The sequence below is a fragment of the Simochromis diagramma genome, unplaced genomic scaffold (assembly GCF_900408965.1).
Source record: "Simochromis diagramma unplaced genomic scaffold, fSimDia1.1 OVJJ01000602.1, whole genome shotgun sequence".
Classification (NCBI taxonomy): Eukaryota; Metazoa; Chordata; class Actinopteri; order Cichliformes; family Cichlidae; genus Simochromis; species Simochromis diagramma.
This window is the reverse complement of record NW_024387040.1, coordinates 14,128,271-14,154,520: the sequence shown is the minus strand read 5'-3', so window position 1 is coordinate 14,154,520 and position 26,250 is coordinate 14,128,271. Positions and strand designations below refer to the sequence as shown.

At 42.4% G+C, this 26,250-nt stretch overlaps 1 protein-coding gene across 5 annotated transcripts in view; it reads left to right on the top strand.

Annotated features, from left to right (window-relative positions):
• drosha (drosha ribonuclease III) overlaps positions 1-26,250 on the top strand; it is a 134,690-nt gene that overhangs the window by 86,716 nt on the left and 21,724 nt on the right. For all 5 annotated transcript variants that reach the window (XM_040044229.1, XM_040044228.1, XM_040044227.1 and 2 more), the window contains 4 exons: positions 5,834-5,878; positions 11,579-11,736; positions 21,261-21,366; positions 22,524-22,665. In XM_040044229.1, the coding sequence (XP_039900163.1) occupies positions 5,834-5,878; positions 11,579-11,736; positions 21,261-21,366; positions 22,524-22,665 (451 nt within the window). The remainder of the gene's footprint in view (positions 1-5,833; positions 5,879-11,578; positions 11,737-21,260; positions 21,367-22,523; positions 22,666-26,250) is intronic.

The window sequence follows — 26,250 nt, the reverse complement described above, 5'->3', positions numbered from 1 at the left end:
TCCGATCATTCCAAGCTGGTTTCTTGAACAATGGAACGGGATGTCATTATGGATTTACAGCTGATACATTTTTTTTTTATGCTGCCATGCTAATGAAGCTAAATCTCTGAGGAATGTTTCTACGACCTTGCTGAATCTGTGCCATCATGAACTAGGGCAGTTCTGAATGCAAAAGAGGTCCAGTCTGGTACTAACTAATGAAACTTTTCTTTAGATATTTAACTAGCTGCTTCAACAAACTATTTTTAAGGAACAAAAATCACCAAAATTATCTCACTGGTGGCCCATCAGCTAATCTGTTGGGTTTTTAGTAACACCACCACAGAAGCCACCGCACACTCAAAAGCCAAATTTGAGAAAAGGTTGCTGTGACAACAAAGACAGCCGCTGTGGCGCAGAGATTAATAACTTGTTGTGACATGGCATTGCCACAGTCTTCTTACTTTACTCATTTCTGGGTGCAGTGCCAAAAAGGGTTTTAGGGAAGCTCAACTTCAACACACTCAAGCAGTGATGGAAAACAGTTTGAGTTTTTCAAGCCTTTCCCCCGCTTTGTTGGCATGTATTCCAAAATGAGTGTTTTTGCAAAAACTAAATTAGGTTTATTAGTGGATTTTTAAATGTGACTCATTCTGAGGGTTTTTTTTTCCCCTGTGGGTGCTTTTCTATCTCTTTGTGTACCAGTAGAGTGTGCTGGGTTTATGTGATCATACAGGTGACCAACTCGCTCCATGTTAAGGCCACCTCAGTGTCTTACAGCAACAGTTCCTTTGTACCTATAATTTAAATTCAAGCTATTTTGTTGTTTGTTTCGTTGTAAAAGAAGAAACACAAAGGTTATATGAACCACAAGCGTGCGCTTCATTTATCTTTTCACTCTGGCTCTCTTTACCGGTTTGACACTCTAGTGTCCCTCTCCATTCGTTGTGCAATTTGAACCGTTTGTCCAGTTAAGCATAATATTGCCAGTGTTTGAATGAGAATGTGTATGCTTCTACTGTGTCCTTGCTTTGCTAATAGCCTGGAGAATGAATGCATTCACTCATTCACAGGCCATTTTCTATTCATATACACTGTTCTGCCTACACTCAGAGGAACTGTAAAAGGTGTGCTCTTAACCTCAAATATAAATTGTGTAGTACACTTCACCAAAAGAATCGACGTTAGTTCACATATTTATAAGATCACCTTGACCACTCACTGACAGAAGCCTTTGTTCTGGACTTTGGGCTGCTTTTATATCAGTATTGATCAACGGCGCTATCTCTTATTGATCTCTCCGCTGCACTACTACTTTTGATGGATTGATTGGCAGCCTGTAGCTGGAGACCAATTTGTCAGTGAGCACTGGACCTTGTCAGAGAAGAGCACCATTATGTCCCAATCATGGACAGCCAACAATCCCAGGGGTTGTGTGTGCTTGAGTGTGTGTGGGTAAAGGGGGATGTGACGCTGAGTCTTCACGGTTGGCTTGTGAGGCCGGAGTATGTGCAAGAATGAGGTTGTGCCTCGACTCCCCTGTGGGTTAAAGCATTGGTTCCCAATTTCATTTGACATACCCCCAAAGCCCTGAGAGATGGTTTCAAAAGCTGCTTCATCAGACCGCCTCTCATGGCGTTCAGTTGAACTCATTTTAGACAGGATCTGACCTACTCTCAGCTTGCCGTTTACTCTATAGCAATTACATTCGGCATACCATTTATCAGTTATGCTACAGTCACATTGGGGAAAATAGTGGTTGGAGACCGTGGCGTGGCGAAAATTACTTCAACTATGTGCAATGAAGTTGCAGTTTCATAGCCCAGGAAATCGTTGCTTCTAAGGCAGGGACTGGGTTTGCAACTGCTAATCAGTTGCTCCCTTCAAATTGATTTTGGGGTCAAGCTGGTTAGTGATATATTGTTTGTTTGCTGTCTACATATACAGAAATTCACATCAAAGAGAAATGTAAGTACTTACATTCAAAGTCCGACCAGAAATGCAAAAATTTCACAATTTTTAAATCAAAATGACAAAATGACTTGCTTTTATAAGAGATTTTAACCACAATGCAATTGCCATCAGTCAGACCACGAATCTTTGGAGACAAGTTGCCTCCCGCTGGGAGACCTCTTGTGGTAAATAACCTGCTACTAGCTAAAACATAATCACCGTATGATGGAGCTTGCCTGTTTGCTTAGTTGAATCCAGGTGGTGATGCAGAGGCGGGTTACCGTGGTTGGGGAAAACTGGGTTAAAGCTGAGTCCAACAAAAGGAAGATCAGAGGCATTTTTTCCAAATTGCTCTTTATTTTGCATCTATTTTCAAATGTCATTACAGGTAGGTCAGTGACATTCGAATAAACATGTTTGCATGTGTTTTCCCCCTTCTGTTTGAAGCAGCAGTTATATCCTCCAAATGGTTGTGATTCAGCTGCTGTACATGATGATTTGTGCCCCTAGTAATTATACCTTCCTTACACTGGGAGAGAGAGTGTGTTTGTGTGTAGGGGGGGAAAAATGTTGTTGTTATTCTTAAATCCCCACTCGATGCTGGCTTAATCATTGTCTGACTTGTCTTTGGAATGGCTGTAATTGAAACATTAGCTGTTCGGGTCTATATACAGCATGTGGGCGGATCGCGAGCGCCTTGTGGATGGATTTTAATCATAAGCCTCGATCTTAAGCCGAACCGACTCGTGTACTTCACTTCTCCCTTTGTTTTTACGTATGTATTTATTTATTTCAAGTGTCATGTTCTCCCTTCTCGTCCTTTTCATTCTCATTTCCCCTATGCCGCTTTACATGCGTCGGCCTAGGTGAATCACTTTTATGTGTTTTAAAGCAAATTGTGCACCTGCAAAAGAAGTGCGAAAGCAATCAATCCGTTAGCCGGCGCGATCGACGTTCTTTTAACAACCGACGACGCGTGCGTTCGGAAGCAAGCTCAGTGTCGACTTGATAGGCGCTGTGTACTTAGTGCTCCTCCACCCAGCTCGCAGGCTGAGAAAAAAAGGACAAGCAACCAAAAGGAAGCATTTACTCAAACGTATTGACCACTTTTCATGAATTTTTCATCGGCTGCTCAAGGCGATGGGTTGCCAGCTGGGTGCGTTGAGAAGATGAGGCGCCCATTCGATGCTGCTGACCACACACAACCCCACCCCCCCATCCCCCGTGGGCCATCACCGCATTTTAAAGGTTTATCTCCTTGAACCTTTTAAACACCTGAGTGATACTGTACTTTAGAGGCCCTCTCCACATCTCTATCACCACTATGACTCACCCAACATTAGACTCTAGGCCTAAAACTGCCTCCGGCTGGCGTTGTCCTTGGCAACAACTTGAGAGCCACGACTTATTCTCTCTCTCTTTCTCTTTGTACTGTGTATATTTCAGCCTTGGTCTCTCTACTATTCGATCTTGTGTGGTTACCTCAGAGTAGGGTTGAGGAAACATGTTGATCTTGCACATATTTCTCTCCACAGGCAGGGCGGGCAAAAGTCCAGCGCTGCTAGTGTGCGTCTCCAGAGGAAACGCTCCTCTAAAAGCTAAATCCCACCAATACTCCACCCGCAAACACCCCTCACCTTTGGCTCAAATCCACATCACAACCCACCTTTTTACAAGCACCACCTTACTTGACTGTGTAAGGTCGATATGCAGACTTCTGGGCCTGAAAATTATCTATTTTCTTTCACCATCGCTCACTGATGGCACCTGAAAGCACTTGGACAAGGAGTTTCCTACATAGAGCCTTGTGTGGTGCGCTACTAGAGTCACCGCCTTATCAACGCATCATCGTCGAGCGTTACATTTAATTTTAATGTTGAGAAACTACAACACAATCTTTGGATGTCAGCGGAGTGAGCTGTCAAGGCTAAAAGAGAAAGTCGAATGGTACATTTTCACAGGACCTGTCATTTCTATGCTTAGTACACATTATCTTGTCATTTCAAAATATGCACAAAAGTTGAGACGTAAGCTGCTCAATGCATTATTTTTAAGCTTTACTTGCTTATTATTTTACAGTTAAGTTTAAAATTAAACTTCCGTAGTCTGCTATGCTGTGTTATTGAGATAAAACTACCCACCAGTGTTTAGGTAATTAAACTCGTCTCCTGTTGCATTATTAAAGTGACATACGTAATTAATAATCGGTGACAAAGACGCATCAATAATTACGTTCCAGTAACTCATATGAATATCTTTTTAGTGCCATTAGCCTCTGTGACAACACCCATTGGTTTTGGGCTCCACATTTTGAAGCTTCAGTGTTAGCATTTGGTGATTTTTAATTGTTTTAGAGTCAGATGTTGCTTTATATGGATGAAAGACTAAAGTGCTAATTTATCAGTGGACATTAGCTGCCTTTCATAAATTGCAAGGGTGGATCACACAGTCACACATATAGGCTAATTACTAATTAAGTAGAACAGCACTCCCCAACCCCCGGGCCACGGACCGTTTGGTACCGGGCCATGAGAGTTGAGGCTCAGGTGTGAAAAGGTATTCATGGTTTTTATCGTTAACTCGGTTTCCCTGGGTCTTTTCCCGTGTTATAGTTGTGTGTCTTATTTTGAAAGAAATGTTTCCACGTTACCATAGCGACCAGAGAGCGTTAAGGGGCAGAGAGGAGGATGCTACTCTCAATGTTGTTGGTGCATTTCAGGAGGACGCTGCTAATAAAGTTACAGAATTACACAGTGAATTCGCCTTTATTATTATATTTACCAAATACCACAGTTTTTGTCTTGCTCCTATCCCTTTATTTTGTTGCATTTATCCGCGACACCTTGAAGGCCGGTCCATGAAAATATTGTCTGACATTAAACCGGTCCGTGGCGCAAAAAAGGTTTGAGTCCGCTGAAGGAGAACACTAATAAAGCTCTAGAATTTCACCAAAACTGAAGCAAGAACTTCTAGGTTGATCTGCACCAGATAGAAGGCGATAATATTACTCACGTAGTCCATTAAAACACTCCAAAAGGCTCCAACAACGCACACAAAACACACACAGTGAAGCACTCCAGTTTAATGACTAAAAATGAGTAATAAAAATAATTATCCCCAGAGCTCTTACAAGGTGGGTTGTTGAACCTTTAAACTGTATTTTGTAGCAGGTTGTAAACGTGTCTTTTTAATGTGTGTGTTGACTCACATTTGGAGAGAGCCTCTAGTGGCCACTAGAGGAACTGTCTGTTTTTGCCACTTTGCGTTGACTTCATTGGAGGTTACTCTTAATAATGCTAATAGCGCTAATAGTTCCTACATGTGAACTGATTTGTCAGCGTCACGTTTCAGAGGGAGTCTCTTCCTCGTTAGGCACACTCGCTGCTTTGGAAATCAAGTGGCTTTTATAGACAACTCACTCTCTGACTCATTTTCTGTATATCTGTTCAAATCAGGTGGTTTACAACACTCTGTTTCTCTTAACAGAGTCCACACATACACGTGTGCACATAGGCTTAAAAATATTCAAGTTCAAGTGCTACAGAAAATGCATGGTAAAATGCAACAAAAGAAGTAGTTGCAGAAAAATCGTTTGAAGGTTGGGTTCCTATTCACAGTGAAGGAAAGCGGTGTGAGAGGTAGTATATTGTGCCCGGGAAGCTTTTGTAATGTTCAAAACCAACCAATCTGAAGCCGAAATAACCCTTCATCTATAAAGAATGCGCTATTTTTGAATATTCATTTTGGGTTCTTTTGCTACTTTTAATGATTCGCTGTGTTTATTTGTAGTGTTAATGAATTATATTCATTAACAGGATGACCCTCATGCCAAGGGGAAATGCGCTAATTTCTTCCCCCTGACTCTTCATCTTTGTTCCCTTCTCTGTTTCTGTCTTCACAGGATCTGCGGGAGGTCTGGCTCAACTACCCACCACACCCCCTGCAGGTTAGGAGAGATATGTTTTATTATTGATGTTTATTTTGTCTGGGTACCTCTCATTAAAACTCACCTCACCCCCAAGACACAAAAGCCTTCGTGAATCTTTGAAGTTTTCCCGTCTAAATGTGCGTGTTATTTTTCTTCTTCTTCTCGTGTGTGTCGGTAACAGAGGTGGGCAAGCTGTTAGGTATTTTGCCTGAGGCTGACTGAGCTCTTTATGGCTGTCACAAGGCTCCCGGTAGCCTTCCACTAGTTTCTATTGTTCTGTTCCCTTGTCTCGATGCTCTCCATTTTGGTCGAGACCCTAATCCGCTTTTTCACTTACTCAGTCTCTCTTGCCTTTTCTCTTTGCCACATCATCCCCCCGTTTTCCCCCCCTCCTCATCCTTTCTCCATCATCCGTCTCTTCAGTCTCTCTCCGTTCTGCTGCTCTTTGCTTTGCATGATCTGCCCAGAAACATTAAACATGTCAACAGTGTTTGTTTGAAATTAGGATTTGGAAGAAGAGATCAAAGATGCCATAACAGGATTACAGTCCCGAATCACATGGGGCCTCCAGGGACCGTCAGGCATCCTTCTCTCTGATGTGTTTGCGAGGAGAAAGTGTTTCTTTGTGTGTATGCCGAGTCGTCTTTAAGCGCTTTATTCTCTTCATCTTGCTGCGTATGTACATTTTTACACATCCTGCTTTTGCCCCCCCAAAAAATAACATTGTGCTTTTTCGTTTACCTACAACATATGTTTGGGTTTTTTTTTTTTTTATATATATCTTAGCCTCCTCAACCCTGTATTTGTTATCCCCAAGATCCACAGAGAGCCTGGATGTTTTTTGTTGATCTTGTTCAGTGCTCAGACTAAACCCACTGTGTACCCAGCAGCCTGTTTTCCTGGTGAGCTGCACAGGCGGTGGCAGCAGTTAATGTGGGCAGGGTGGAGCTCTTGGGTCAGTCCTGCTATGGCTCTGTGGTTTGGTTGGTTCCTCCACAGTGTGCTTGAGTAGTCATACAGCCTCATTACCACACACTGTGCATTGCAGAGGTTTCCTCTGGGTGGTCCTCTGCCAGTGGGATAAGACCTGACTAAATTGTGTCAGCCTCTCGGTAGCTTGAAAGCACCCTGAACCGTGATGTGATCTAAGCTGTATTTACCCTTTAATTGTTTATGTATTTAAGCATATAATCTTGGAATTGGAAGATTAGGCCTCATTCTCAAATATGTGCAGAAAGTTCTCACCCTGAGGAAAAGTTTATATCACCGCGTGCATTTAAAGCTACAATCGCCCATGCCGAGAGACCTGTTGGCAACCCCCATCAAAGAGTGCTCCCCAGGGACAAATGTTGATGAGCGGTTGTTGCAGGTTGCTGGCAGGAACTGTGAAGCAGCCGCTCAAGCTCCAATTACGCAGTTCAATACAAACAACATGTGACCGCAGCAATCTCATCTAGACATGTTCAGGAACCTCCAGCCAAGCTGTTGGGAAATACTCATTGTTCCCTAGCGATTTGAGGTTGCCTGGAGGTTGCCGATTGGTCTGTAGACCTTGAAGTGGATCATGGAGAAACGAGTGATATTCTAAGAGAAAGGTATGCACTCCTAAAGGCAGAAAGTAGGAGAATTTCCATCAGAAGAAACTGGAAAAGAAGTGTCAGAATCAGAAGCCAAAGAAAAGGCACATCTTTGCAAGAGTGACCTGTGCTGACATAGATTGCATGTTCTCCAGATAGGTTAATGCTAACTCCACGCAGAAAAGCTCTAACCAAAAATGTAATGCAGGACGCTCCTGCTGTGAGGCCTCATTTCCAAAGCATTTTCTTTGGAAAAACATTGATTTAAATAAATAAATGCTTGGGCTGCGATAATGGAGTTGATAAATGTTTTTTACCCTGAGACATGGACTATGGCTCGAGTGAAAGAAGAAGGGGAGAAAACAAGCTAATTTTGAGCCTAACAGAAGACCAATATTTGAAAGCAGGCCATGAGAAAAGGAAGGAAGCATGGATGAGAAATTCACGGCCATTGCTTAAAAAATGCTGCCAAGAAATACGAGTTTAATGACTTTTTTTTTGGATTTTTTTAAATGTTTTTTGGGTCTTTAAATAAAGGTTTAATTAAACCTTTATTTAATCAGGACGTCCCTTGAGATTTAAATCTATTTTGGTGTCGTAGGCCAGTCCAGGCGTGTTGGTGCCACCTCTGAGGTGACAGCCCCACTAGGGGTTAAATTAACTTCTCATCAGCACTGATGAAGCCTCTTGGGTGAAAGTTAAAATGTCTTCAAGAACCTAAAAGAAGTCCTGTCGCCTTTGACCGAAGCACACGACCGTCATGACCTGAGTGACTGAGTACCTACACAGACATGTTCGTGCTCTCTGCTTCTAACTGAGCCTCTATTGCCTAAATCTGCTGTTGAAAGGTAACAAGGTGTGCCAGCCTCCCCCCCCCCCGACCAAGAGAGGGATGACAGGGCAGAGATGAGAGAAGCTACCTTAATGAGGTTTGAGGTGACGGTGATGGCAGCTGGAGGTGGTGTGTGTAATTGTGCGTACACAGATCTTTGTCATAGACGCATACACTACCCTGCAGCAGCCTCACCCTACAGAATACTGCGGATCACTCTGCGCTCCTTCCTTTTTCCTTGATTCACATCAGCACATCAGCACATCATCACCCCCAGCTCTCCAGAATAATTTACCAGAACATCATTTACACTGAGTTTGGATTGCCAAATTCCTCCTTTAGTTTATTGAGGAGATACATGAGAGTCTGGATTTTTATTTTATTTTATTTTATTTATTTTTTTGGCCTCAGAAGACCTGGGCTCTGATTCTGCTTTCTGTCTGGACTGAGCTGAAAGTGATGCTTTGAAGCCATTTCAAACATGTTTTTTTTCCCCCATCTTTTTTTCAAAACTGCTGTTGATTCTTCTTTTTTTCTGTCTCCTCTTCACTTCGTTTGAAGCCTTGCTGCTGGCCATTTCCCCTGAAGGATAAGCTCGCGCCTATGAGTGCTGAACTCGTCAGATGTCGTTAGTTGCGATGCATGACATTTACACGCCTTTCGTTAATTAACAGAATGAGCAAAAAAGGCAGGAGTGAAATGTTTCTTAGGACACACTGGAAGATGGAACCATGACATTACCGGCAGCACTCCAATTAAAATACTGAGTTTAAAAATACATCTCTGCTCTGTGCAGCGGCTCGACATGGGAGACTTTGAGAGCGCTGTTTACTTGTCATTCCATCACGAAAACACAGACAAAAGAAAGTGCTGGAAAATGAAGAAAGTGGCTATCTTGCCTCTGAGAGCCTTGCGTGTATTCTTTATTCTTATTTTCAGGGTACTTCGTAGTGTAAAATAGAGCAAACTAACAAGGTCAAGTGAATGTGCATGCGTTCCCTTTGAGTGTCCACGTCTCAATGTTTCTGTTTTCTGTGGAAAAGATGTCTTGGTCAAGCTAACAGTTGCACCACGCAGAGACCAATTAGTTCATTCTAGCAGCCTAATTAATGCACCCGTAAGGATATCTGTTGATTTAACAAACATGCGTGTACACATTTTCTTTGCATATCATTTCTTCCTCTTCTTTCTTCATATGTTCTTTGTAATGAGCACAGACAAGAGGAAATGCTGTAGCTAAAGAGAGCCGTGGACCCATCTACCTCTGAACTCACCAAGCCCTGGAGCTAATGTTAAAAGCATAATCTATAGCGATTTACACAACTGAAAACCGCTCTTTCAAGTCTCATCACAGTCACAAGTAGGCTCACATAACAAGCCAGCGCATTTACAGTACCACTGAGTCACCAGAGATATTAATTGACTGTGGGAATCATCCGATTTACAGAGAGTGGTGGGGAAAGGGAGCTGTTTGACTTAAAACTTAATGACTAAGAGATTCCATCTGCTCCAGATCATCTGAGTTTGTTTTGAGTCGGAGGAAAAACACACACTCTAAACAGGCCCTAAAGCAGCGCATACTGCAGAGGTTCATCGCATTTACTGAATTTATCTGACACTCTTATGCAGAACGACTTCATTGAGCAAGTTTCTCTTTGGTGTGTTATTCAAGCATCCTTGAAGTGGTCTTGCTGGCTGTTACTAGATACATATTCAGGACTGTGAGATATCCCAAAGCAAAGATCACATTTTTAAAATTAATTACAAAACGTATATGCAAGGGCGAAAGAGTAGATTTAACAGCGAAAGCAATTAGGCGCATCAAACGCGAGCACATTATTCATAACTACGTATCAAATTTTATTCAGAAAATTTCATATTTATTTCTTTATGTATTTATGCCCAGAAGTTGGGAAATTCCTGCAGTACATTAGCCAAAACGTTAAAAATAACCCGAAATGAAGTGAGTTAAATAAAGAACAGCTCAATAAAATGAATACAGTGCGTCAAAATTATGATTTAGTATCAAAAAATAAAACGGGTCAACAGTGGTAATAAAATACCTTGTAAAAAAAGATAAATATAATACATAAGTAACTGAAAAGGTAAGAAAGTGCTGGATAAAAATAAGCAAAAATATAAATAAAGTACAACAAAACAAAACATTACTCAAAAAATGTAATAACACTAAAAATACTGAACATTATTTATACTTAAAAACAAGTTGAATACAAAACTGCCAATAGAGCTTTACCGCTTGTTTTTTCTGTCAAATACACTCACTGGCCACTTTGTTAGGGACACCTTCCTAATATCAGGTTTTTTGCCTGATATTAGATTTAACCAGGGTCATTTCCATCCATGATGTCATACGCCTGCTCCACCACATCCCACAGGTGGTGCACTCCTGGATTAAGCTCCGGTGACTGTGGAGGGCATTTGAATACATCGTTGTGTTCAAGAAACCAGTTTGAGATGATTTCAGCTTCGTGATCTTATGAAGCAGGGTGCACTGCGGGCAAAACCCCAACCCTACCCTCTCGACGACGATAATCATATCAGACCGCGTTAGCAGCGTTAGAAGACAGGAGTTGAACCTGGTTGGCTGCTGAGTGTATATCCTGTTACAGTGGTGGACGTTCACATTAAACACAGTCACCCTAACTCTGAGTGATGTCAGTGTGAGAGAATTTCCCGTTTGCTAGAGCAACAGTGAGGTGCAGCACTGACAGAGTTTAGGTCAGGGGTGTGTGCAGGGGATTCAGGTTCTTCCTCTTCAATCAAAACACTGAAAGAAAAACAACAAAAACACACAGACTGTGGTTTTGTGTTTGAGGATATGTTATTATGTAGAAGCAAAGGAGGGTCTTTCCCAAACTGTTAGCACCCTGGAAGCAGTCTGTAATTTAGCATAATCACCGTGCGCTCTAGCACTAAGCTCTCTCTTTACCTGGTCTAAGGACTCGCCAAAAAGTAAACACTGAAAAATTGCTACTCACTAAATGTTGGCTCTGGCTAGTCTCAGATCTATAAAAGATGCGTAGGAGTGTGTCGGGTACAAATATTGAAAAGTGATCTGGCATACGTACGTAGCCTTGGAAGGGTCAAAACAGACCAAGTGCTGGAACTCACTGATAAATAGACGTCTTGTTTATTGTTGCCACAGCCATCATCCTAAACAGGAACAACAGATTTCAGCCAGTGCTGGCATTCTGTCTGTTTTCGTTATATCTATAATGACCAGAGCTCTTTCAGGGCCCCATATCTCGTCAGCAAACCTCCTTTGTTGCGATCTTTGTCCTTTTCCAGGTACAGGAGCCGCAGACAGACAGGCAGCTGATTGAGACGTCGCCGGTCCTCCAAAAACTGACCCAATTCGAGGAGTCTATCGGAGTTTTGTTCACACATGTGCGCCTGCTGGCCAGAGCCTTCACCTTAAGGACCGTGGGCTTTAACCACCTCACCCTGTAAGTACCTCCGCTGTTTGTTTGTGCATAATAGAGTTACGGCCAATTAAAATGCAAAGTGTGGCGCTAGCAGGCCAGATGCAATTTGCAGGGATGCTGCAGAAATAGCCAGACTTTTATCTGCCGCTCCCTTCAGAGGTGATGAGGCATGATGCATTATAATGTATAATATAATCTGAAATGCTGGGAGTTTTATATGTTGAGCATTTTAAATTGTTGTATCTGTTGTGAATGCCGCTGCCGCCTCCTCCCACATCATCATTATGTTTACCCCCTGCAGCTTATACATGTTCTCGCCGTCGGTAAAGCTGCTTCTGTAACAAATGATGTCTTGAATGTCATGTTCAAAGTACCTTAGTGAAAGATGGCTCTTTTTTTTGGTTTGTTTGTTGGCACAAAGCCTAATCCGAGGGTTTCGCAGCCAAGAGTGAGGCCCAGGGGACTGTGAAGTCCTGGTGTTTGTAGTCTGTGGTACCTGTGAGGCCATAACCCTGCTGTCACATGGGAAAAAGGAGATTTGATTCATGTCTTATTTCACTGTCCACCCTGTGAACTCCTGGATTCTCATTTAAAGCTTTTTGCTTGTCCGTATTTACTTTGTCATATATATTTATATATGTATAACACTGTTACACAAAAGACCCTTTTTCAGAAAGTAATATGTTTACTCCACACAATTGAGGGCTGAATCTGAGAAACTAAGGGACACCTTGTCCTTTGCTCCTTCTCCAGCTGGGCAAATAGATTCTAATTTCAATTTCGCTTCCAGTATAAATGAAAACAAAATAATGTGGAAAAAGTTGAGGGTTTTTTTCCCCTTGGGTTTCCTGTACAGCGATGCGTTTTTCCTCAGACTCTGGATTTCCTGATTCTGTGAAAACATTGAAAAAACTGACCGAAGCTGTTTGTGTCTCTGGATCGCTCAGCGTCTCTCAGGGTTTCAGTAACACGTGACAGCGTTGCTCAGCCTGGGTTTTATGTCGCTTAAACCGAGGCTGCTGTTGCCGCCCGTTTGCATTAAACCGACATCTCGTGATGGAGGCAGGCCGGTTGGGACTTGAGGTTGCTTTTATGAGACTTTATATGAGGCTTTAAAGTCAAACACACTCCCTGATTAAACCTTAACTTTCCACGCTCCACCACCTCTACCTTTTTTTATTTCATTTAATTAGATTTTTTTAATTTAAGTATTCAGTTGGGGGAAAAAAAAGTTGTATAAAGGGACATTTAACCAAAATAATCATGATTATGATTTTTTGAGAGTGGCTGCACCGCCCCACAGTTTGAGATCCAGTGCCCCGTCGCCTGGGTCTTTTGCCAGGTTGTTACTGTAGCAGTCTTCTAGATCATTCAGCTGCTTCCTTAGAGAGGATCTCGTCCCATGGTTGGATGCACTTCAACTCCAGCACTGCAGCTGGTGTCAGTCGTCCTCCTCCTGCTCCTGCTCTCCACTGTGGACTAGTTAACAGAATCTTCTGCAGGTGGAGATTAGGTTCAGAGAATGCAGGCTTAAGGCACACTTCTGAATTGGCTTTGCAGTCTAATAGTCAATTTCGCTTTGGAAGTTTCCTAACTGGGTGAAGTGATCCGGAAGTGTCTGCGTGGCAGTCGTAAAAGCTGGGTGAATTCTCCTGGATAAGTTATGGATGGAGGGAATTTGACTTTGGCCATGGGAATCTTAAAGGAAAGGAGTTATGTTGGATCATCTCTCGAGCTAGAAAGAATAAGAACAGATTACTTTGTAGGCTGTCTGCTGGACACACTGGTAAGGGGATTAATGTGAGAACAGTTGGATTCTCTGATAACTGAGTTTCTCTTTTCCTGAGTTGTCAAAAATTCTCCTTCCTTCCTTTCCGTAACCTCGTGACAGTTTCCTTTGAGATATGTGAGAACTTAGTGTCAGTTTTGAACTATTTGCCCGTGCTCCATGTTTCAGGCACACAGACTTGACTTTAAACACAACAGTCCCACCTACCTGCTGTTCAAGCTTAGTGGCAGCCAATCAGAAGAAAGTTGCATTTTTAAAAAAAAAAAGAGGTTAAAATGGCTTAAACGGTAAAGATTATTTAACTCTATGAATGTTGCAGGTTTCAAACACAACATATTGATCTAAACATGAGCATTAAACTACATACAATAAAACATATACTAACTCTAAGGTGTAAGTTTGCTTTTTTCCCCCTTTTTCTATTAATTACAGTGTTTCTCTGCAGTGCTGCTGTGATTTATCACTGACATTGGAACACTGGAATTTTTTTCCGCCTCTGTTTTGACATCTGTTCAATAGTCAGTAAAGTTACAAACTTCTACAAGGACGACTTAAAAATTGATCGGGAAGAGAGCGGCCGGGTCTGCCCGAAACAAACACGTCGTTATTGTGTAGCTGCGCTCGTTTACTCGTCACATGAAAGGCTGAAAAGATTGCAATTTTCATAGCAAAATGTTTCCGCTAATGAGACCGTTCACTCCAATTTGAGGTGTTTCTGATTCAGACTATGAGAGGGTTATTTGCAACTGAAGCTTAACTCACTTCTGAGCTCCACCAAACAACACACTAGTGAGTTTGACAGCTAAAGCAAATTAGCCTTGGCAGCACACCTCTGATATCTTATTGGCAGGCTGCACTCTGTAATTGCTTGCTTAGATTTGGACTAGGACATTGCTCTGTGTGCGTGTGTGAGTGTGCATGTGTGGATTACATCCACGCACACACACACACTGCTGTGCATGTTCTAATCCATCACTTAAATGTCAAATATCTCTCCAGTCAGGGTCAAAGTTGATTAGAGGTCCAGAGGTTTGTCTCCTACTGAGCTTCACTTTAAGGACTTTCCAACTCAAGGTTGATCCCAATTATATTTTCCAATTTGGTGACCTCACGTTTAAAAACAAATAAATAAATAAAAAATGCAGGGGTGGCAATTTAAAAGAAATGTATTTTTTATTTCACTGAATTGTATTGTTGCTTTTCCTGGAGCAAAAACGAGCAAATTAATATATTTTCAGGGTAATTTATGTTCAGTAGCTCATTAGTAGCCAAAGGCATGTTGACCTAAATAGAGCCGACTGACTTGAAAGCTGGAACTGAGCAATGGCTGCCCATAAGGACCAAAGGTTATACCAAAGTGGGTCAGGCTGTCGTGATAGAGACAAGAATAAGGTCAGAAAATGGAAAGAAGGGTCACGCGAAAAGGTAGGCCGAAGATGAGGAGACGGGAGTGACCCAGGACAAGCTGACCTAGAAGGAGAAGACAGTGCAAGATGCAGGGGTGGGAGCTGATGGTGTCTTGATGCGGCGGAGACCGGAGGCTAGCATCAGACAGCAGTAATGGAGAGCTGCGGCCCCCAGGCGATGAGCTTCCTGTCTCCTCTCACAGCGGAAGAGCTGGGTGTGTTGCAAGAATCTCACTGTTAGGGAAAAAGGATGAAACGGGGTCCGGCTTTTTCTTCATGTTCAGTGTTTGTTCAATGAGAGCACGTTTCACTGTACAGCTTTGAAAAGAAGGCATTTGAAACATTTATATGTGCATTTATATTTTATACGGTAGTTTTAGGTTAAAATTGAAAGTTAAAGGAAATTAGTGAATGAAATATTTGTGATTCAGGCTGCTGTGAAAAGCAGAGAAATGTATAAAGTACAGAGAAGCTTCATTGCCGCTTTATTCTCGGACCTCTAATCACTGCAGATTATCTAATAAAGGGGGCCTGTTATGCTCATTTCCAGTTTCACAGTTTTATTGTTGGACTTGGACAGCTTTGCATGATTCACAAATGCAATTTACAATATTTTATTAAAAATAATCCTTCATCTTATGCTGGGCCTTGATTCAAGAACTCGATTCATCAACTCTCTGAAGCAAGCTGGTGCAGCTCCTGTCTGCCCGCCCGTTAGACTAGCTTAGTTTTGATTGGCTGCCCTTTTATAAACAAAAGATTCGGGTTGCTGTGCTCACAGCCGGAGCTGTGCGCCAGAGATGACCATTTCATGGATCTCATCGAGGGCGCACGGACCCAGGAGTAAACAAAGCTGACTGTTTAGAGCAGTCTGAATCCAGAACACCTTGTTCAACAAAAGCTTTGTTATCATCTTAAAAGCATTAATATCAGCAGTAAACTAGAAAGAAAAAACAAAAAGAAAACAGAGAAGAAACTCTCAGAATAACCAGCCAAACACTGAATGTTATCCATGAGTCATGAGTCCATGAGCTCTAAAAGGTCTCCGAACTTTGTCGAATATTCTTTCAGGACTTGTGTTAAGGTTTGTAGCGTGACGTTTGACGTCACTTGCCTTATCCAGTGGCTAACAACACGTCTATGAGGGGTTTTCCCCTCCCAAAACAATGCTGTGAGCTCTTTGGCGTTTAAAAAAAAAAAGATTGAATTAACTGAAATAAGTCCTCATCTCTCTCATACTTAAATATTTCTACTTTTTTCTTCGACCAGTGCCGGTTTAAGTCAAAGGCACTGGTGTTGCTGAGCCGGCCAGTACCTTCGTTCTCTTCAGCCCTTCATCAGATTGCTGATTTAACCGCTCCTGTTGTTTTTGCCGCCTCTCTCATAAGTTTACTTTGTTTTTTCAGTCTAATTAAGGCCTCGTCTCTTTAGACATCATATTTTAGATTTCCAGTTAGAAACTACCAAACGAACTGCAAATCTTTAATCTGCTTGATTTTTTTTTAATGGAAAAAGTTGAAAAGGCCTTGCATGACCATAAAAGTGGTCGTCAGTGAAGTGTCCAGGTGCTTTTCAGCCTTAAGAAAAATGGGGAGTGTGTCTAAAATTGGCTGTAATTTCTGCAATACTTTCCTTGAGCTCCTTGCATTAAAGAGGCACTTCAATCACATCTTGATTGCCTGGGTTAAAATGGTGGTGTGCACCGAGGCAACTTCACCCAAATTGTGCCTTTACCCAAAAACTATGGACCTAAGGCTATGCGACCCATATCCGATCATGGTATGACAGTGCGAACGGCACAAGTCCGATATTTTCAAATCCGATCTGGGTCACTTTCGTATGTGGTACTGAATCCGATACATATCCGATGTTTTAGAAAGCGACTGCAGTTTGAACGGTCATGTTGCATTAAATCAGTCTTTTACGTCACTGACACAAGACAGACGCCAATTATCAGCGCCCGAGAAGACATAGCGAACGCTTCCGGGCCATCCAGTATAGATGTCAGTGAAACTGTTGGGAAGACAACGTTGGAGAAACGTGAACATTTTATTTGTACTGCATAATCTGCAGATTCTGACAGAAATCTGCAACTATCCTTTGAAGCACCGCTCCTCTCTAAAACAGCAATAAGGATCATTATTAGGTTATTTACATTATTACGTAAATAACAAAATAACTTAAAGCAAAAATTGAAGTCTGAAGTCTTTATATTAACGGCCATCAGTCAAACAATATTGTTTGCTCTGGGTCTAAACAGAGCGCGTTGTGTGTGACGTCTTCTTTTGCGCATGCGGGCCGCTTTGAGCGTTCACACTAGAGCGCGTTTGCTGTCGCATTTTATTTGTAGTGTGAACGAGCAGACAAAAAAAATCGGATTTGATCAAAAAATCGGAATTGAGCATTAAGACCTGCAGTGTGAACGTAGCCTATGTGTATGTTGATGTGGGTTTTACAAAACCTCTCAGCTTTAGATGCTTTGAGAAGTGTTTATGTTTAATGTAAGCATTCACTGTGTATGTATGTGATGGATGTAAGCCAACGCGTAATAGGAATTTGCAGTTTACTTTAGTTTGAAAATAGAAATTAGAAAATAACATTGAGCAGCGACCACTCTTTAAGCAAATAGAATTCCACTTGCATGATCTCCTATAAAGAATTTCCTGACCGTGAGATTGAATAAGATGAGCTCAAATAATGCAAGCTTTCAGCCTGTTACATTACATAGTTTATTAAATAGTTTGTAAATTAAGCTTTTATATAAATCTAATTCCAGCTTCATTTTCTGTTCAGTGCAGCTTTGCTAGAAGAGACCCTGAGATTTCTTTCTGTCAGAGAGTCATTTTAAATTAAAACTGCTCTTTTCATGCGGTGCAAATGGTTCCCCCCCTTTTTTTTCCCCGGTTGCCTAAAATCACTGTTTCCTTACGTTCGGAGTCCGAAGTGACCGCTCCAGTTTCCCCCAACTAAAGCAAAACTTTGTCAGAAGTAGTTGGCGATTACACATCTGAAGCTTACACAAGCATGCACATATGAAACAAGAACATTATTTCCCTAAAAAGAGAAAAATAGGCTTTAAAAATGGTGCACTTGCCCCTTTTTGGAGCGGGCAGCCTGTCGCCGCCTCTTCAGAGGGCCTGTTAAAGGTATTTTAGATCAAAGTCAAAGGCGAATAAAGACCTCGGCTCCACACTTTACTTCAATTTCCCCCACCTTACTGGAGCATTGTGCCTCTGCTGTTGAAGTGAATAAGGGATGGCTCTTTGTGCCGCTTCACACGGCGACGCATTCCTCTTTGACCTACTCTATCTCTTCTTTTTCCCCCCATCTCTTGCCTTTTTTTCGTTTCATCTCTCACTGTCACTCCCCTCTTTGCCTTCCCGCTCTGCCTCCTATTGGATGTGAAATTAGCTCACACTACACCTTTTCAATCGTCTCCTATCCACCACATTCTTTCTGGCATCCCCGGTTTTACTCAGCTCTCAAACGGTATACGTGATAGATTTTGAGCCTTTTACCACACGTGTGCACATGTACAGTGCTGAGGTGCAGGATGAAAACTGACTGATCTCTGGTCTTTGTTCCCCTCCCCTTGTCCCCCTGCTTTTCCCAACCTCAGTTCTCCACGCTCTCATGAAGCAGAGCCTTTTCATTAAGACGCTCTGTGATTATTTTTAATGTGGAGTCTGCATTAGGCAGTGTCCAATCACTCCTAATGAAGCTCTGTCCTGGGCCTCGAACACACAGTGATATCAAAAAGTTCTTGGTGTATCAACTGTTCTGTGATCTTTGAGTGCGCAACAATTCAAATCAGTTTCTTCTTTCTTGTATTAAATATCTAAATATTTAAGAGGAGTTTGAGTGACAAGTAAAATTAATATAAAGAGTTACGAGGAAAATCGATTAAACGTCAAGACGGCAACATTATGTTGGTGTTGTAGTTTGAAGTTAGCACTCCTACTTCTTATGCTTCTACCATCATCAAGTCAAATAATAAAAGAAATAACAATACACATAACAGCTAAAACAAAAGAGCAGCAACAAAACTTTCACAGTGGACACAAAAGCAGTTTTTAGAACTGATTAAAAAAAAAAATTGTCATCTGTCAAGACGGGTTTCTACGAGGCAGGTCCGGGCCCAGTCGCCGTTCATTCTTAGGTGGGCCATTAGGAGAGACCCAGTTGGGTGGATTTAAGTTTGGATGAGTTTCTCTCCTTGTGCACCTGTAGAGTGCTTCCAGCATGGCTGCTAATATTAACTCTCTTCCTGAAAGTAGTTTGTTTACTACTTGAAATTCACCACAGGCCTCCGAGAGCCTTTTCTGTTAAACTGACCAAACTTTCATGTCAAGGATCATCAGCGATGCTGAGATCTGGGTTTCTGGCTACAACTCAATAACCAAACAGCAGCCTTCAGTGTTCAAGCTCAAAGGAAATGCATTAAGTCTGGAGTGCAACCAAGAGCATGCTCACCATTTTGTTTGACATTCACGGGGTTGTGCACCGTGAAGTCGTGACCGAATCGTTCCAAAATTCTACTTTAACATCCAGAAAACCACAAACCTGAACTGTTGGCACCAAGTGCACTGAAAGGGTTTTTTTTGTTTTTTTTTTTTTACATCCACAAAGTGAAATTAAAATTGTTTGGGCACACTGGATAAGATCCCAGACATATTGAGTCACAAGTGCATGTGGTGACAAAACAACTTCCAGGGTGTGATTGGAAATTAACAGCCATGCTGGAAGGCTACCTTGAAGGGGAGAAATTGAAATCACGTGTGGTCGTCACTTATTTTGTGGACATAACTTTATAATTACACCCAAAGCCAACTACACACGTGTAAAGGCTTAGCGAAAACTTCAACACTGTACGATGGTTTTTAAAAGGATGACACTTGATAATACTTTTCTGATGCATTGAGTTTTAGAACTGTCGGTCCAGTTCAACAGTTCTAGTGTATATTTTTCATTGTAAATGGTAAACGGGCCGGTACTTATATAGTGCACTTTTACTCTACCTGAGCACTCAAAGCCGATTTCATCCATTCACACACGTTCGCGCAGCACTTTATTCCATGCCTTTGAGTGCTTTCTAACTATCTTGCGCACACACAAAGACACACAGACTCGGTATCTTGCCCAGGAACACTTTGATATATGTTCTGGAGGAGCCGAGGATTGAGCCACCGACCTTCCGATTGGCAGGCGGCCAGCTCTGCCTGCTGAACCACAGCCGCCCCGAGATAAACAATTGGTCAAAAGAACAAAGAAAAAACAAATGAAGACTTTAATCAAAAATCTAGACGGACACATTTCTGCTTAATATGCTTTAACTGCAGTTTCGCTCTGTTTTAACCTCACATCTCTTTGGCGGCAGCTCATAAAAGGCAGAAGCGCTAAAAATTGGACAATAAACTTTGGCCTTTTTCTCTCTTTGATGTCAACCACCTCCTCATCTTCTCCCTCTGCATCTTCCTCTCTCATCTTCAGACTTCCCCTCCTGCGTGGAGCTCTTAGCTATAGATGGATATGCGCTCTGCTGCTGAATATACCTCCCTGCTTGCATGGCGCTCGCTCACGCCCACCCTACCCGACGCTTCCTGCCTGCCTGGCATGGCACCAGCCCACATCTGCAATGCTAATCTATAATTCTGTTTAATTAATGACCATTACAGCAGCAACAGCAGTTGCGTACCCCCCCTCACACCCCTCTCGTCCTGCCCTGTCTAACACTGTGCGGGGAGTTACAGTATCCTCCCTGCTTTTCACTGGTAGTGGAGAAAGGCAGGGAGCTGATGTACAGTATCACAGTGCTGCCATGAGCTTTTTCCAGGAATTGTTGGAGGGTTAAAAGATGTTCTCTAAAGCTGCGCGCACAGTTGCTGCCTTTGTAGGCTTAGGATTTTGACAGGCTCTCCTGCAGGTGCACCAGAATTTTTCTTTTCTTTCTTTTTTTCTTCTTCGTACCTTTAAATTTGAATTGCAATCAAAGCTGAAGGATTTCTTCATGAGGGCCTGCTACTTCAGGCTGCTTCCGACTTGTCACACACCCTGTCAGTGCAGCTGTTCCCAGAGGCCACCCATGAAATGTACATCAGCCGACTTTGCCGTTTCTGTTAAAAGACTAAAAGCTCGGTAGATTTGTCGAGAGAGCGCGATGCCTTTCATGCCCCATTGATGTGTACATGAATGACCTCATGTGAAACGCTCCCTGTTCCCCCTTTTTTAACCCTCCTCCCATCCCACATATCGTTTCATTCCCCACATTATCCTTCGGTAACCTTGTGTTTTTTCTCCATGCCTCGCCTCTGTTTACCCCACTCGCCTGTTCCTTTATTTTTCTTATCCAGGGGCCACAACCAGAGGATGGAGTTCCTGGGAGACTCCATCATGCAGCTGGTAGCCACAGAATATCTCTTCATCCACTTTCCTGACCACCATGAAGGACATTTAACAGTAAGATCAAATCACTTAAAACACTCCCCTAAGGCTTTTTTTTCCACCTGCAGCCATGTACTTCTCACATCTTCCTCTTTTACACCCGTGTTTGGTCTTTATTCCACCGTCTCCTGCCTTTTACATCATTTGAGGGGTGATATTTCTTTCCCCACCTTCTTCCCTTCTCATAAATCTGTGATCTTCCTCTTTTTTTTTTACCTTTTTGCTTCCACAGCTCTCTTCCACTCACCCCCCCCTCATGCTGTGCCTGTATGTTTACTGTACTCCTCGTGATGGGTATTGTCATGAGACGGAACTGTTCAGTGGTTTTCAGCAACACATCTTTGTTGGCACATTTTTGCAAAAGCTGTCAAGTGTCTGAAAAATAAAGTCGCGTGTGCGCGAACCTGCACGGCTCGTACCACAGGTACAAAGCAAATGATCACACTTTGAACACGCAAGTCCATTTTCCGACGGCGTCAAACAGCATTGCGGCGCCGACTTTTTAGTCGAGCATCAGCACTTCTCTTCAGAGGACCCCACTGCTGGAGGCTGCAAGGATCGAGCTGGTCTAAAAACTGAATAAGAACCTCTGCAGTTATTTTTTTATTTTATTTTTTATGGATATTTCATGACGTAATTTTTGTAAAAGCATCCAGCGAGCTTTGGTTTAGAGACTGAAAGCTCCAGCAATGCCCAAGAGTCAAGACGGGGTACATCTGAAATGGATTTCAAATCGGGAGGAAGAAAAAGTGCCCATTCAACTAGTGCGTGTTTCTGTGGCTCCAATTGTGATTGCGTGTGTACTGTTAAGGAGGGCATATCACAGCAAGACACATTCAGTCATATTGCATTCCATTTGCTCTTTTCCACATCTTGTAGCTATATTTAAAGTGTTTTTGTTTTTCCTTTTAGGGACTTAAATGTACTTCAACCAATCTAACATGTTGTAAAGGCGCTCAGCTCCAAGTCACAATGCAATATTTAACAGACTAACGTGCAATCACCCTGAAACATTTATTCAGCGTAACCATGTCTGTCTTTGATGAATTATTTCATGTTTCCCTTCCATTTTGATGTTTCTGTGTACTTCTGCAGTGTGGATCTTACTCTGGTGTTTCCAGTGTTCTGACAGGCGGACTTTAAAATGCGATCCTCTGTTTGTTCGCCCGCAGCTCCTCCGTAGCTCCCTGGTAAACAACCGCACGCAGGCCAAAGTGGCCGAGGAGCTGGGAATGCAGGAGTTCGCCATCACCAACGACAAAACCAAACGTCCAGTCGCGCTGCGGACCAAGACTCTGGCCGACTTGTTGGAGTGTAGGTTCCCAGCTCTTTGATTCATCTCTGCAAATCTAAAATGACTAGAAAGACCGTCTTTATAGACTTTTATAGACCCGACTCCTTTTCTTGTATGTCTCTCCAGAATGTGCAGTTTAAGATGGCAGCATGGTGTAACGTTATTGATTTCTTTGTTCGCTCTGTGGTGGATGTCAAACAAAGTCACTTCTCTGCTTAAGAGGCTGGAAAATGCTCCCTGTGTGCCGCTGTAGTTTTTATTTTGGGCTTTTTTTTAATCTTCCTGCTACAGCTGCTAGATTTTCTCATAATTAATGAGCTATTAATTGGCTTGTGGTTCTGCAGGCTTAATAAGACTTTTGTTTTTTACCAGTATGTGACTTGCAGTACAATAAATGCATGAAATATCACTGGATTCATCAGAACTGCAGTCTGGATGGGTCATGGGAGTTTGACCACCAGGTCTACATGACGAGGTTTATGACTGCACTCCCCAAAATTACATTTTTATAGCCCATCAGGTTCTTGTATAACCAAAGTTAGAGCTCTTTCTGGCATAAAGTCGAGCATATTTACAGTGAGTGTCAGACTCCTCTAGGACTCCCCCTTATTTCCTATCCTGTTTGTGATATTCATGGACAGGATCAGCCCTAGGTAGGAGGGGGCTGATCCTGTCCATCTATCTCGAGAACCTAAAAAAAAACAATCCCGTTTCGTTTTGTTTTTCATTATATTCATCAGAGCTTGGCCTTCAACCTTTAAATGCACTGGAATCTTTTGCAGCCAGGATAAGAGTCAGTATACCTGCAAATCTGAGGGCATGACTCTCTGCTGAAAAATGGTGGAATAGGCTTAGCAAACAGGCTTGGCCAACTCCAGGCCTCGAGGGCCGGTGTCCTGCAGGTTTTAGATCTCACCCTGGGTCTACACACCTGAATCAAATGATTAGTTCATTACCAGACGTCTGGAGAACTTCAAGACATGTTGAGGAGGTAATTTAGCCATTTAAATCAGCTGTGATGGATCAAGGACACATCTAAAGCCTGTAGGACACCAGCCCTTGAGGCCTGGGATTGGACACCACTGCCATAGCAGGTCACAGTAGACGGTACCGGTTTTATTTTGTATTGTATTTATTCGCGATACCTTAAAGTCCGGTCCGTGAAACTATTGTCAGACATAAACCGGTCCGTGGTGCAAAAAAGGTTGGGAACTGCTGCTTTGGAGGATTTCTGGATGGACCCAAACCCGCTGGAAATATGATATATTTCATCTGGCTTGGGAAAGTCTGGAAACTGTTGCTGAATGTCTGGATTACCCCACTTGGCCTGCTGCTGGGGGTATAGGTGGGATGCAAAGCAGCTTAAATAGCACCACCAATATAAAGTCTTTTCCAGACATGGAGTTTGTAATATCACTGTGCTCTTCAGTCTGTTAGAGAGATGGCTTTCTGTCTCTTAGATATGGCCCACGACTTCATTCATACATATCCATAACAAGCCATATTACTATTAGATAATAGAGCTTTCTTACCATGGCAGCTATTTTTGTGTTCGCGGCAATGTTTATGGGGCCACAGCTAAGCATAAAACAATCGGTGAATTGTCTAGTTGGATTTTTCTGCTCCTGCTTTAATAGACATTTTGGTATTTCTGGTTATTATCAGTGGCAGTGGGCAGTTAATCCCCACGATGTGCAACTGGATTCTGTGTGGAAATGACCAGGAAATGGATACTGACACCACACATGACAGCGTGTCTCATAACTAAAGATTAAAATGCTGAAAATACAGCCAATATATGTGCTTCAAAAGTGGTGGGTTTGTGCTTTTGTCTCTTTGCTGTTTACACAAAGAGAGTGAGTTTGTTTTTAATGATTAGCTAAACAGAAAAATAGAAATAACAAAGAAGTGAAAAATAATGTGCCCCAGGGCGCTGGCAGTGAGTAGGCAGCACCTGCCACTGTCATTCAAATCTATTTTAGTATGTATAAATTATAATAAGTACGAGTACAATATAATTAGTGTTGGACCACCTGTTTTTCATGATTTTGGTCATATTTGTGCATTTTAGTCGTGTTACTGTGGCTCTGGTGATAAGGACCTATGTTAATTTTACCTGCTCTTTAAGGTGTAAACAGGGGTGCTGCCACAGTGAGGAGAGTTCAGGCCATCAGTGTGGTACTTCTGTTGTTCTGTCAAACTCATCTGGTAGAGTTTGTGGGTGGGAAGCCTGTCAGGGATCAGCCCGTGTCACCGGTGCTTTTGAGACTCTTTTCTGACAAGCGAATTAGAAATCCATGGCCCTTTTTCTAGGCCGCTCTCCATCACAACCAGGAAACGGCCAACAAGCAACTAGGCAAATAAATCAGCCCATAGTAACTTATTGGAAACATGCCATTACTGTATGGGAAATATATGCTGGAGGCCATTAAGAAGCTGTCTCTCCGTGGTGCTCGATACTTTCGTCCCACTGCATTACGCTGACAGATTTATTTTTCCACATGTAAAATGTAATTTTCTACATATACATACTAAACTCGTATGATGTAGTAGCACAAGTGCATATCATTAAACAGTAAGAGGATTGTTATTCTACCTGCAGCAACTTAAATTTGGTGGTGCGGTGCTGTTTTGGGGGACGGGACCTCCACAGACATCCATGGAAAACAGGAGCAGAGCATTCGTGACAGTAGATGTGGTTCTTCAAATAGAGAACCTGGGGTGGAGGGTGGGTTGGGCATTGTGCTCCACTGTCCGATCATCCTATTGTCCCTCTGGACGATCGCTGATGACCGATAGCACCACCTGTGTGGGAAGCAGAGGAGGTTAACATGTACCCATTATCCATCCACCGTAATGTACAATGTGTGACCCAAACACAGGAAAAACTCCACAACACGCAGGGAAAAGAGTTTATTTCTCACTTCCAGCATGAAGAGACACTTACATGTTGACATACTGTACGATAAATGATTTGGCTTTATTGTAAGTAATTAACATAAGTGGACGGATGTCAGTCCAAACAGATGTATAACATCTGCACGGCTCTTTACTTCAGACCTATAGTTCTCCTAACTCATCCAGTCTGTTTTCTGTGTTTAAAATAGTTCATTCCTGTCTTCTCTGCTTTGCGTCATGATCTCCGCACACACAGCAGAATTTTCCACCCACAATAGCGCCCAGTGGGGGGCGGAGATAAGAAGATGAAATAAACAAAGGCCTCTTCAAGTGCACTAACATTAAGCTCTCGTTTAAAAATCAAGCCAGCAGTCAGAAATATACATGTCTGTCATACAAGTTATAAATGAAGATGCCAAATAAAACGACAGTGAGGCAGATTCACTGTATTTTTAATTAAATTGATCACTAAATTTGATTATGGTTGATACCCGATACAGCCCTACTCAAGGGGGGTTGCTGAGCGGCTTGCACAGACAGGCCTGAGGAGCTTAAATAAAACACTTTATAAGCTGACGTGAGCTGGTGTTCAGATCAGCTTATCTGCGAGGGTTTGGCCCTTAATAAATTCCAGTATTGATTGGGCTGTAACAGATTCTTCTGGCAGATCTCGAGTTTTTTTTCATCGCCTACCTATCACATATAAA